This window comes from Schistocerca americana, chromosome 2 (genome assembly GCF_021461395.2).
Source record: "Schistocerca americana isolate TAMUIC-IGC-003095 chromosome 2, iqSchAmer2.1, whole genome shotgun sequence".
NCBI lineage: Eukaryota > Metazoa > Arthropoda > Insecta > Orthoptera > Acrididae > Schistocerca > Schistocerca americana.
The window spans coordinates 199479497-199494291 of record NC_060120.1 but is presented as its reverse complement, the minus strand read 5'-3'; the positions used below and the strand labels follow the sequence as shown (position 1 = coordinate 199494291).

At 42.7% G+C, this 14795-nt stretch overlaps 1 protein-coding gene across 2 annotated transcripts in view; it reads right to left on the bottom strand.

Moving 5' to 3' along the window:
• Window positions 1–13118, bottom strand: part of LOC124595018 (solute carrier family 23 member 2) — a 227995-nt gene extending 214877 nt beyond the window's left edge. For both annotated transcript variants that reach the window (XR_006978172.1, XM_047133568.1), the window contains exon 1: window positions 13007–13118. Coding sequence is in view for 1 of the 2 variants with exons in the window: in XM_047133568.1 (XP_046989524.1) it covers window positions 13007–13111 (105 nt within the window). In the remaining variant the exon portion in view is untranslated. The remainder of the gene's footprint in view (window positions 1–13006) is intronic.
• Between the last annotated feature and the right edge of the window lie 1677 nt (window positions 13119–14795).

Sequence of the window (14795 nt, the reverse complement as noted above, 5' to 3'; positions counted from 1 at the left end):
GGTCCTTACACAAAATGTACGTTTTGGGCAGTACAATGGTTCTGCATTCAGCCGCGAAGGTCGGTCGCTCTCTAAATTTTCTGAGTAGTATTTCGCGTAAAGAGCGTAGTCTTCGCTCCAGGGTTCCCATTTGAGTTCACGAAGCATCTCTGTACTACCTACGTGTCAATCGAACCTTTAAATTGCTTCGGTATCTTTCTTTGACTCGAGCGGATTCCAAACACTCGACCAGTACTCAAGAAAGAGTCGCACTAGTCTTCCATGCACGGCCTCCTTTATGGCTGAGCTACACTTACTTACAATTCTACCGATAAACCGTGGTCAGCCAATCTCTTTCCCACTACCGACCTTAAGTGCTCGTTCCATCTCATACAGCTTTGTAACGTTACGCTTAGATAGTTAATCGACATGACCATGTCAGCAGCACACCACTAATACTGTTTTAGAACATTAGAACATTGCTTTACCGCGTAATCTGCATTAAATAACATATTTCTGCATTTGGGTTAAGTTGCCATCCATCACAGCAAACAGAAGTTCCATTTACAATCACTCAACGATGACAATTTCCCGTGCATCACAGTGTCATCAGCAAACAGTCGCAGGCTGCTCCCCACCACGTCCGTTAGATCAGTTTGTACGTAAAGAATAACGGTCTCATCGCCGGCGAGCCGTTAAACAGTAGTAACATTCCTTCCTTCTTCCTGTCGAACGTAGTGACTTATTTTCCTGAATGTCGTGAGAACCACTGAAATAGTGAAGTGTAGTCCCTCTTGTATTTCATACGACGGATGTTTCCCCGTTAACAATGTTCCATACCTGACTCAGTGACGGATGACACAGGCTTATTATTTGATCCAGGAGATGGAGGCTCAAAACCTGTACACCATTTATTATTTTTCTAGTGAAATACATGCAATGAAAGTATAAGAATACTCGATACTGATTGTGAAACAATTCTGATTATTATATTGGCTTTCTCGTGGGCTGTGTAAAAGAGCAATAGAGGTTATGAGATGTACGAGGCATATCTTTCACGAGAGGAAAGGAAAGGTAGTCTTGCGGATAATTCACAGAAATGTAGAAAATTTCTACAGAACCGAGTGTCACCTCTGTGCGGTAATGTGCACGATGGCGGAGACAGAGAAGGTAAATACTACGTCGGAGTGTTTCAGTTTCCATAGTGTTTGCGACGGTTCCGGCATCAAGGATACGGTAAAAATGTGAATGTCGTGTGACTAGGACCTCCTGTCGGGCAGACCGTTCGCCGGGCGCAAGTCTTATCGATTTGACGCCACTTCGGCGACTTGCGCGTCGAGGAGTATGAAATGATGAAGACTAGGACAACACAACATCCAGTCCCTGAACGGAGAAAATCTTCGACCCAGCCAGGAATCGAACCCGGGCCCTTAGGATTGACATTCTATCGCGCTGACCACTTTTTTTATTATTTATTTATTTATTTTTTTAATCTCATATTGTTCTATATTGGTCGTTGTATTCGTTCATGGCGGATGTCCGCTGACACCCGTTCAGGTTGTTCGTTGATCCGTTCACTCAGCTTTTTTATTACAGAGGGTAGCTAAACACTCTGACCGAAACCACTCAGCTACCGTGGACGGACAAGGTTAGGGTGTTAGAATAAGAAACAGTAGTGTTCTTTTTGGTGGCAAAATAGCTTTCAAAACTTATTTCATGCCACTAATGGTCTTCTTTCTTTTTAATTTGCAGTATAAATCACACCAATGACTGAACGATCGGAAGGATCATTGCTGGGTACGCCGTCTTCGTGTGTAAACTGGCCGGTAGTCTGTCCAATAGGCCCACAAACTCTGGTCCTCCCTGTGTTAATCAGCTGAGGCGTAGTCGTTGCCCACTCACTCTCTCGTCGTCTGACAGAGCTTCAAAGTTTCTTGATTACTATCTGCGAACATATGACGGCGAGATCGGGATTGCATGACCAAGACTACAACGTCATGCCAAGCGCTAAACATAATGAAGTTCACTGTACGTGATGGTAAAATTTTGTACAGTGCCACAGCTCGAACTTGGGTACCTTTCTTGACTGATAAACACAGCGTGTATTCTGACATCGGAAATGGCCCGTGACTGACTGACTCATAAAAGCCCAGTCCAAACCACTAAGAATAAAACTTTAGTTTTTGATAGCGTGTATCGCTATTGAGGCAATTTCGAAGTTAGAACTAACGAAATTGGTATTTGGGTTCTCGGTCAGAAAAAAAAAAACATCTTTCACCAACCCCTAAGGAGGTGAAATAGAAGATGACACTTTTTTGAAAGTAAATTATTAAAGAACTACTGCAGGGATTTTAAAGATAGATCTATGACAAATTGTATTTTACATAATATCGTGTTTCAGTATTTTTGGGGATTCAACCTTAAGGAGCGAAATAGGGATGAAAGTTTTTATGAAAATATTTCGTTATCTCGGTTAGAAATAAAGAAATATGGAATTTTCTGTGGAAATATCACCAGAAGAACTCAAAAGGCAGGGGTAACAAAAACTTCCGACTCCAGCTACTAGACTCACTTTTTGGCCAAAAGTACGTTCAGAAAATACCATAGTTCTATGGCCTTAAAACCTGCAGTGTATGAAAAAGGCTTGGAAAGTCTTTGGTTCTTTTACTGTATCAGTTAGTACTGGATGAGTAATGAGTTACAAAATACGGCTCTTTTAAATCCGACAGCTCTAACAGGAGAGCTCTGTACATGAGACCGTGACGAAGGAGCAGGTAGCGTAACGCCATGTGGTGCTGCTGACGTCGCTGGTCAGCCAGACGCCACTGTCAGCTGCTGACGCGGCGTGGGAGCTGGCATGCGAACACCTCCCCTGCTCAGCTAGCGGCCGTTGCTCTCTCACAAGACAAGCCAGCCTTCCCGTCAAGCATATCTTAGCAGTCGTTGTTGTTCTGCGTCACGCAGGTAATGTTGCGACGATCAGCAATCTGATATGAACTTGAAATTGCAACGCCAGGATGAACAACCAAGAATAAAATTTTACTCTGCTTGGCATGTAGAATATAGTGGGAAGAATTTGTGATTAAATTCTTAGGTGATATGGGAGCAGACTTCATGAAAAATGTAATAAGACCAGTCCCAAAGAAGGCAGGTGTGATTACTACCGAACCACCAATTTAGCAAATCATGGTCGCAAAACACTAACAAGAAATATTTATCAAAGAATGGAAAAACTCGTGTCTGACCTCGAAGAGAATGAGTTTCTATTCCGAAGAAATATAGCAGCACGCAAGACAATACTGATGCTAAAACTTACCTTAGAAGACAGGTTTAAAAAATGGCTCTAAGCACTATGGGACTTAACATCTGAGGTCATCAGTCCCCTAGACTTAGAACTACTTAAACCTAACTACCCTAAGGACATCACACACATCTAGCCCGAGGCAGGATTCGAACCTGCGACCGTAGCAGCAGGGCGGTTCCGGACTTAAGCGCCTAGAACCGCTCGGCCTCAGCGACCGGCGACAGGTTTAAGAAACGCAAACCTACGTCTGTTGAATTTGTAGATTTAGAGAAAGCTTTTGACAGTACAACGCTGAGTTGACGCCAGCTCTTTAAAATTCTCGTCGTAGTGGGAATTAAATACAGAGATCGAAAGGTTACTTACAACTCATACAGAAACGAAGCAGCATTAGTAAATCGAAGGACTTGAAAGAGAAACAGCATGTAACACCCCCTTATCCTCCCAAATACGTATCTCCGTTCTGAGGTGACCGCAGCAAGACGATTTATACACTGAAGAGCCAAAGAAACTGGTATCTCTGCCTAAATCGTGTAGGGCAGACGCGAGCACTCTTAAGTGCCGCAACACGGACTCAAATAATGTCTGAAGTAGTAATGGAGGGAATTCATACCATGAATCCTGCAGGGCTGTCCATAAATCCGTACGAATACGAGGAGGTGGAGATCTCTTCCGAACAGCACGTTGCAAGGCATCCCAGATACGCTCAATAATATTCATGTCTGGGTAGTTTGGTGGCCAGCGGAAGTGTTTAAACTCAGAACAGTGTTCCTGGAGCAGCTCTGTAGCGTTAATGGACGTGTGGGGTGTCGCATTATCCTGCTGGAATTGCCCAAGTCCGTCGGAATACACAATGGGTATGAATGGAGGCAGGTGATCAGACGGGATGCTTACGACCGTGTCATCTGTCAGGGTCGTATCTAGATGTATCAGGGGTCCCATATCATTCGAACTGCACACGCACCACATCATTACAGAGCCTCCACCAGCTTGAACAGTCCCCTGCTAAAATGCAGGGTCCATGGAACCATGAGATTGTCCCCATACCTGTGAACGTCCATCCGCTCGATAGAATTTGAAACGAGACTAGTCCAACCAGGCAACATGTTTCCAATCAATAACAGTCGAATGTCGGTGTTGACGGGCCCAGGCTAGGCGTTAAGCTTTGTGTCGTGCAGTCATCAATGGTATAGGAGTGGGCCTTCGATGATTTTTCGTGGAATGGTTTGCACACTGACACTTTCTGATGACCCAGAATTGAAATCTGCAGAAATTTGCGGAAGAGTAGCGCTTCCGTCAGGCTGAACGATTCTCTTCAGTCGTCGTTCGCCCCGTTCTTGCAGGATCTTTTTCCGGCCGCAGCGAAGTCAGACATTTGATGTTTTACCGATTCCTGATATTCAGGGCAGACTCGTGAAATAGTCGTACGGGGAAGTCCGCACTTCATCTTTACCTCGAAGATGCTGTGTCCCACCGCTCGTGCGTGGACTATAACACCACATTCAAACTCTTTAATCTTGATAACCTGCCATTGCAACAGCAGTAATCGATTTAACAATTGCGCCAGACACTTGTTGGTAATATTTCGTTAACAGGACATCCACAACTGAACATCGTGGGATCATATAACAATCCGCATAAGTTGTAAATAGTTTTATTATTTCAATAACAACCGGCTTCAGATGAACAAGAACCATGAGGCGCGTGGCTGCCGCACAGTGGACAATAAGCCGCGGGCAGGTGGCAGTCGCTCGTGAAGCCGAGATCACAAGAAAAAAAGACCTTAACCTCAGACCTTTTCGACCTACTTTCGTATACGAGTTATCGGATACAGACTGGAATGCGCGCGTTTTAGCATGCTGTGCTTTGTTAACTCAATTTCTAAATGTAATCGATCGTGTCAATTTTATATTTTCAGATGAAAATAGTTCATATGCTAGAATTATTGTCGGGTGGTACACCGTGTGGTGCGTTGCGGAGTCTCTATGTAGATACAGATGTGTGAAAGAGATCTATGCCATCCTTTTCAAAGGAACCATTCAGTAATTTGCTATAAACGATTTAGGGAAACTAGAACTACGTTCGAGCTCGAAGTAATGACTAGATGTTAGCAATTGCTGAAACAAATGTCGCAGACTAATTTATCTGCGATGTTTTACAGAATAAATTTACTTCCACTAAAACTCGTTCAAGTACTTCAACTACAAGGGGCGGTTCACTACTTTAGACAATAGTTTTGTGCGGTCAGGTCAATTCTAATGGCTGAATTGTTGCTTCGTCGCCAAATGTCATACTGACTGTAAGGTCCAGAGCTCCGTAGCTGCTAACGCACGACATAGTTCTGTCTTTAGCTGTAAAGGTGGACTGCTACCGACGTTAGCAAACCAGCGCGGCTTGCTGGAATTCGAAGTACGTGCTTTTCTATGTTTTTGCGAGATTGGCTCCCTCTCTCTCACTCACTCTCTCTCTCTCTCTCTCTCTCTCTCTCTTTCTCTGTCTCCCCTCCCCCAGTCCCGCCAGAAAGTTTTTGTTGCCACAAGGTATTCCCTTTGCGCTCCGTGACTGGCGATAATTCCACAGTACTCTCATTCGTCGGAGAAAGATGCTGCTCTATCTTCTGAACGCTTAACTGGGAAACAGGTCAACATCATTACGACAGGGAACAAGCCTTTTCAGTAACGCAACCGCAGCTGAGTTAACTTGTGTTGTGCCTTACGTGAAATGCAGAACGTCCCCAGTTCGTTTTATGTTCAGGTTTCAACGCGTGTACCGCTTTCGACAATTTTAAAATGCAATGAGTCATTGTAGCTGCACCGTATTTATTTATTATTCGTACATTCTGATGTTCTGTCAATGCGCGGAGAATAGAGAAAGACGCATAATATACCAGGCTCGTGAAGGGGAGTGGAAGGGATAGAGGGTTGCTTTTGCGTCTTCTTGTATGGTTTAAGGAAGCTCAACGACGAGGCCAAATAGCAATAGTAAAAAGATGTAGCTTTGGAACACATTTCTAAGGAAAAACACAAAAATGATCTTTACTTTTAATAAAAATTAACAAGGAAGAACCAATGTTAGGATAGACGGCTTAGCTTTTGGAGACAACATGGCGCTTTTATACCAGAACATTTAAACAGCATAAAAATAAATATCAAATTCTCAGAGAAATAGCAGAAAGAGTAGGTCTCCAAATATAAACTGACGAAACAAAGTATATGTCGCGCAACAACATGACACACAAAATTCGAAAAGCTTAAATACGGAAAAATTGAGACCATTTTTCAGTTCAAATATTTCGGTTAAATCCTTCAGGAGATTGGCCGGGGAGGGATTAGCTACGAAATTCGTTGCCACATAAAGCAAACAGACGCACAAAAGATATCTATAACAAAAAAATGTACGCAGAACTGAGACGCTGAGCACAGTCATCAAACAACAACGTCTTTATGGGGATGCAACATTCATTTTAAACAGGAAAGAGGACACTAAAGAAATCTAAACAGAGAGAACGAAAAGACATTAGAAAAAGTTTAGGTCCAAGCTATACTGAAGATAGAACGTGGAGACTGACTTGAAAAGAATAGCAACATATAAGCATATTATAATAATGAAGCAAACCTGACAAACTGGTGAGGTTGTGGAATTCTACGATTAACGCAGTAAAGCTATAACTGAAACAATAACATGAATCGGTGCACTTAAGCGAAGACATGAGAGAAACAGGCACTACACAACGTGAAATAACAAACAGAACAGTTTGTAGGCAGGAAATGACGACTGGACACTTGGCCTGGCAGGAAAACACTAGAAGACCAGATCGGCTTGGTCTGACGAGCGAAAAAGAGCCAATTGTGAGATAACGAAAGTAACATGGGGACTAACGAAAGCCAAAACAAAACTCTGGAACTGCCACTTGTGGTCGATAGTGTGGACCATTAGGACACAAGCAAGAGTAATAATAGCAGTAATGAAAACTAACAAACACCATAGCAAATGACAACGGACTCTCATCCGTCACTCGTTTTTATTGCCGTTTCTGTTGAAGTACATTGAATTTCTGACCAATGGACAGAAAGTTTAGTGCTTGTGGAAAGGATACCGCGTACAAGACTCTTATATGACCTTTCCTTGGGAAAGCTTGAGCGTTTGGTAGCTTCACTGGGATGTATTAAATGATGAAATCTAAGGAATACAGAGCCTTAATGCTCCATTTGTAAGTAGCCCATTGTCAGCACCAGGATATTCAGAGGTCTTAAACGGAATTTTTTAGGGGAGGGTATGTTCGTGAAATGCACCTGCAACATGAAAGCGAGATTCAATGGCTCAGAGTAACATGGGGCTTAACATCTGAGGTCATCAGACCCCTAGAACTTACAACTACTTAAACCTTACTAACCTAAAGACAACACATACATCCATGCCCGAGGCAGGATTCGAACCTGCGACCTAAGCAGTAGCGCGGTTCCGGACTGAAGCGCCTAGAACCGCTGGACCACCGGGGCTGGCTGAAAGATAGAGATTATCAAATTAAACTACTGCCTTCATCACACGATGGTCATTTGAAAAATTCTTCAGACTGTAAAATTATGGTTCAAAAAAGTTTTTGTCACAGGACGACTTTACAGGCTTCAGTTTAATCTCCATTCTTCTCAGTAACAGTGGCCCGTCATTTCGGCAGGTCTTGTATTCTCGTTAGGAGGCCATCTTTGTTGATCTGTCTGGTTATTTGGCCACTGTGTTCAGAAGCATCCTGAGTGGTGCGAAAACGTTTCCCTTGGAGTGATTCCTTGGGCTCATGTCTGGACTGTAGGGTAGATCGGGAAAGAATTTCGCATCCAAAATCTCCAAAACTCTGTAGGGGTCAGGCAGTATGCGGTCACGTGTTGTCATGCAGAATGAGCACAACAGCTACTTAAGTGTCGGACCTTCTTTGGCGAATGTTTGGCCGCAAATCATTTCGCAGAAAGTCGATGTTGTATCGCTCTGTTGTAGTGGTTCCCTAGAGCACTGTTGCTATTACTTCATTCTTGTCATAAGCCATAAAGTCATAAGTTTGACTTTGGACTATTGGCGACGGAACTCTTCTCTCTCTCTTTTTTTTTATAGGGAGAGTTAAATTTTTGCACTGGGAGAACTGTGATTTCACTTCTGGCTCGAAATCTCCAACCCATTGTTCAACTACAGCAATAATCCTCTGTAAAAACTGATCTTCCTCTGTCTCGTACCGATGAAGCAATTTCTGTAGTCTCCTGCGGTATGTTCTTCATCAGATAACGAGGAATCCATTATGCAGCGATTTTTCTTTTTTGTAGTTTCTCCGTTACGATTCTGAACAACAGCTATGTTTACTTCATTTGCAGTATCTTCACATATTTTGCGTCAATATTCTTACAAAATGTTGTCAATAGCGAACCTTTAGTCTGTAGCAGTTACCAAGTTGATCGTGACACTAAGCTTCGCAACTAGAGCGTTTGATATATAAGACCATGTGATCTCCGTTTCAGATCAGAATATCACACTCAAAACACAAATTATCATGGCACTGAGACAGTCGGAAGTTTGGTTCACAACCTACGCTTAGCGCGAGGAAATCGTTCCACTGCTGACAGATGCGCATGCGCTCGGGCCAGGAAGTTTGAAATGAGCCTCGTGTGTCCACGTAAGGATCATAACGGCAAAGTAGGAGATAAGGTCACTTGCCGGCCGAATACACACACACATTTCCAGCGCTCCGTTCGCAGTTACAAGTAGCTTTCTGAAGTACTGTAGATAGAGGTGTGTGCGGGTAAGAGAAGTGAGATCCGCATTCACAAATACATTCGCGGGTACTAAAATACTGCAATCCGCTTTAAACGTTCAGGCTACAGGATCGCCCGTAGCCTAAATTTTCGTCTGCTCCAGTCGTACCTCTTAAATTACATTCCACTGTTTAACAATGTCATTCCCACATTCTAATACAACATAGCCCACCATTCTTCATACGCTCCCAAATTACAACTTCATGTCGTAATCAACGAATCGGATTTGTGAATTTTTCTGTGGAGCAGATCCGCTGCAGTGGGAACTCAAAACATTGTTGCAAGTTGTCACACATTGCTTACTGTTTAACGTCAGTTATATTGTTTGCTTATCGAACTTAACGTTAATTCACGGCAATGTCAAATCTTGTTAATGTGCTAGACTTGTCAGTGCAATAAGCCTTGCATTGTGTACTTTCCAATACACTGATGCGCCAAAGAAAATGGTGTAGGCATGCACGGATACTGAGATACGTAAAAAGGCAGAACAGGGCGCCGCGGTCGGCAACGTCTATATAAGACAATAAGTTTGCGGCGCAGTTGTTGGATCGGTTACTGCTGCTACAATGGCAGAAGGAACTTTGATACTTTTATACTTAAAATTGTTTTTGACCCTACGTGGTACACAAACTGGAATTAGATCGTTAAGCGAAGAGTCCAGACGATGGCGTACCCTAGAAGAGCGTTCAGACGGCTGTGTGTCAGCTTTGGATAACTGCATAAGTGAGATCTGTCTGCAAACGAAACAGGAATGACTCGGACAAAAGGCGGCGGTGTCCTAGAAACAGACCTATTAACAGTAATTTATCCACGATAGATCGAGTGTGGCTGTGGATTGAATTACTTCAAGAAATACAACTACCAGACCCCCTTTGTACTCTTAAGTCGACAACAGGGTGAATTCTGCGCTGCATCACTGCCGTATATCAATGAAGTTGATTTTGTGTGGGTATTGTATATAAGTGCGAAACAAGACAGTAAAAGTTACGGAGAAAGTGCATATAAATGAGACTAACAACTCGAGAAACGTGGTAGCTTCAGAAATTATTGTTCAAAATGCAGTCGACAACACATGGTATTCATGTAGATGTCATTTTGTTATACCAAGTGAAGAAGGCTGACAAGCAGAAATCCTTTTGCCACAAAAATATTATGTGAACAGCTGCTGTACGTAGTTCAAGTAAGATCTATCAATTTATTTCCGATAACTGTGAAGCATTTCACGAAGGCATAACAATCACAAACTGTGATACGCGATACAAAGAATATAGTGGGTGATCAGGGGGAAAGACATACGGTTTGAGGGGTGTCAGTGTTAGTGATTGCGAAGAAAAATCTACATATGAGACATATGCCATATTCCGAATGGTTTTCGATATAGAACACATTTAATATCACTTTTGTACGTTTTTCTGGAATAACTCTCAAACCGCACCCTCCAACGAAAACTACACTAAAATTCCTACAGAAAAGGCCCTATTCATCCTTTCTCTAGGACCCATAGGTTGCACGAAGAGAACGTGACACTACTGAAAATCTTGAGCGACGCGCATGCGCTGTAGCTTCGATTGTTTTTGCAGGCCACTTTGAGGTACAGTTAGTTCCATAAGAAAATGTACGTCGTTATCTGTACAAAATAAAACACTTTAATAAATATATGTTTACATATAAATACCTGCTTTGCTAATTCGACAATTACCTAATAGTTAATCCGATCGCCGCCATTATCTGTTATATCTTGGGAACATAACCCTCTCTCCGGTAAATCATCCACCTCTAAATATCGTTTGACCCATTTCGCAACGAATGTCTTTGACTTTCTAAGAATTTTAGCAGAAGCTCCATATGAAAGAAAGCTTTAGTCCCTTTGGATGACTTACAAGGAACATTGTCTTCAACTCTCACACTGCTTGTGCAAAAGCGCATTGATCACAGATTCGAGACAACTACCAGAGATGTCGCTGCGGACGTTAGATTTACAACTATGTCGTTCGCTTTCTTGTGGAACTGACTGCGGTTTCCCGACTTGATGGACAACAAGCGTGCTGTATCAAATTATTCGTCTCAACTTTCTCTACACCACTGTGGTAAGTTGTAAACAATTACAATGTTTGAATAATACAGAAAATAAATAAAAATGTACAGTAGATGTGTTCTATCTCGAAAACCATTCGGAATAGAGCAAATGTACGTATGAAGTTTTTTGTTCAGGATCACTAATACTATCACTACTCAAAAGAATATACTTTTCCTACTTTACACGGTCCTCAAAGTGTGATACTATGTCAGATTCCCTGACTACTTTTGCGACACTAACGGCGCTCTAGCCAGTTTCAAAATAGACAGTGCCTTCTTCTCAATTAACCTTCCTACCACAATGCGGTATCGGATCCGACACGTCTTGCTTGTTTCGTTTGCACCGGAAATAACGCTAGTGCGTGCTGCGTGTGTAAACACAATGAACATGATTTATAAGGGAAAAAACAGTTTTTTTTTTTTTTTTTTTTTTTTTTTTTTTTGCTATGTGTCGTGCAAGACATGACGTTGCGACATGTGGCCTGCTATTCCATCCTATGGCAGGAACGTTAAAACTGCACAGAAACTTATCACATTGCACATAAATCTTGCTCTTGTACAGATCCAAAGACGATGAAGAATGTGTTTTTAATTTCCAGTAAGACATAAGCGATCGAACTCGGCACTGTAAAAAGGACGGACTTGGAGCTCCAACGCAGACTATGAGTACATCTCGGATGCCGGCCGGAGTGGCCGAGCGGTTCTAGGCGCTTCAGTCTGGAAACGCACGACCGCAACGGTTGCAGGTTCGAATCCTGCCTCGGGCATGGATGTATGTGATGTCCTTAGGTTAGTTAGGTTTAAGTAGTTCTTGGATGTATGTGATGTCCTTGGGTTAGTTAGGTTTAAGTAGTTCTAAGTTCTAGGGGACTGATGACCTCAGATGTTAAGTCCCATAGTGCTCAGAGCCATTTGAACCATTTGAACATCTCGGACACCACTCATGATGCATGTGAGTGCAGGCTTTCTCGGCGAATATCATACACGAAGTCTTCACGGGTTGTAAGCCGAGAAGCGTCGTCGTCTCGTAGCAACGTTTCGATGGAATGCGTCTCCATCAATTCGCCTGAAGATGGTGGAGACGCATTCCATCGAAACGTTGCTACGAGACGAAGACGCTGCCCATGAAGACTGCATATATACCACTCATGATGCCACTAATAAAATTACATGAGCAGAGCGTTTTGACTTAGAATGAATACAAATGAAGAGGAGACATGACTTTTGGCACAGATACACACAAGTGGATACACATACATGATAATCAAGCCCACAGAAACATATATGGAAATTGATTTAAGCAAGACAGTCTCGAAACGTCGTATGGTGGTTACGCTTGATATCCGTGTGCACAAATAAACAGATACAGTGGGTGTATGGCACAGGAATAACTTCATTTTAAGAAATAAGCAGACCACAGATGTCAAAACCCTGGAAATGAGTCTCGGACATGAGAAGCACAACAGAAGTATGTACTCACGAATGGTTCATCAGGAGACACACAATCGGAAATTCTTTTGTACGTGTAGCTCTTGCTCTGGAAGGCAGTCAGTTACTCCTAATTTCCTGACAAATATTTTTGATTATTTTAGTCAGTTTTGGCGGTAATATATCCATCTTCCCCCGATAAATCTTGAGCGCCTTCATTCGTATTACGCTGGCAAAGAGCTACAGTGTAGCGAATGTCGAGTGTTACTGAGGAAAACAGTGACTTTCACAACGAATTTCTGTAGTACGGAGCACTGGATCCAGAATAAGTCGTACAGCCGAGCCCGAGCCGAACGAAACGCGTGTAGGCTGCTGTCCTGCTCCTGAGATCCTGTTGCACTCCAATGACTAAAGCGTTCGGCCCTACCTGCGCGTGTGTGTGTCGGTGAGCGGCGAGGAGTGGGCTGCGGACCGCCGGGTCGGCGTCCACGCCGGTGCCGGTCTGGCTGGAGCGCGATGCTGATGTTGCCATACCGGTCGCCGGGCCGCACTGAATGGCGAGCCAGCGGTGGCTGCCGAGACCGGCTGGCTGCTACGTCATTGGCCGCACGGGACAAAGAGGGGCGCCAGCCTGGAGAACTTCGACGGGTCAAGGACGACCGTGACCTCGCCGCATTTTCGCGTGCTACGATCTACAGTTTCGTAGGGAGCTTCGTACCTTGGCGCAGCCGATTTCTCTCATGTGCATAGCACAAGCTGCGTCTCATCGATCTTGACCACCATAAATAACTTTTTTGTCCAGAAGCAAAATAAAAAAAAGTATCGAACGAATTTAGTTTGTATTACTAATATCTGCAGCCATTTTTCCTCAGCTGCTATAACAAAAGAAACGGATTCTCACACTACAGGAAGAATATTTCACACAGAAGGCGTCACATTTCGGCACTTACCTGTAGGAGCATCCGCACTTGGTAGTTGCGGACACACACGTTAGTTCACCATGAGGAAACTTACGTGACAGAATTCTATGTCCAACTACATGAAAAGTCAAACGATTGGATTATAGTTTAAGGCTGAAAGTTCTTTCTACTTTTATGAATGTCACTGATTTCCTATAGATGATGACAAGGTCTCATATAGTCTGAATCTAACAGGTAAGGGAAACGGACATTTGAGAATCACGCGAAAGAACATTAAATGTCACGTTGTCTGCTAGTCTTTACAAAAGTTACTATTACAAATTCTTACTAACAGTCGCAATAGCAGCTCATTAACAACCATCTGAGCAGGTCTGAAGTATCTTACAAGCAAGTGAAGTATTAAATAATCTTACGACAATATACAGTGGCAATAACTATACATATACTCAAGAGTTTTACTCGCATTCTAAATGATACTGCTCACTACCTGCAGATGAGTTCACAAACTATAGCTTATGCAATATTCTATTGTAATTTAACGGTTCCAGAGGCTGATGTAAATGAACCCGAATACAAACCGTAATGCATGCTTTTCTCTAACGGAACCGTGGTGCCGAAGGAATAACAAACGTAAACCAATGGCGTGATCGATGCAATGCTAAGATTTGTGAAAGCAAAGCTGAGACTCAACGCATACTGACCGAAATTAGTCAAAGCCAAAAGTGAACGTTTACTAACGTGTCCTCAAAGTAGACTTCACTCAAATGGCGCCAGCTTCGGCCTTTAAGACTCGCGCTAGAATATTGAGCAAATTGGTTATTCAGTGATGGTCTGAAACTCCCTTCATTCCTAATTGGTAGCTGAAACTATAATCAAATTTGGTTTAACGAATATTGAATACGAGCAGTAGCTATTAGAATGTACAGAACCAAATCTGTATACGCACTGCGACGCACTGGATTACACATAGAATGTTGCAATGTAGTTACTGAAAATTACTTAATTCTTTATTAGTGAAGGTTGTCACATAATATTGGCGTCACTGGATGCAGAAACTTCAGATTAACGGAAGTATGTGGCCTGATCCTGGAATGCTACAGTACTTTGGTCATAATCTGTTTCGAAAGTTTGGGCTAGTTGAAATATTTAATTAACAACACCTGATAAACTAATTGAGTTTGGGGAAACATAATTAGATAACTGATATCAGTGGAAATAACTCTTTGTAGTGAATGCGGTCTTTTCATTAGATTTAACGCATTAGCTCACAATGTTTTTATGGATAGCTGTCTGTAT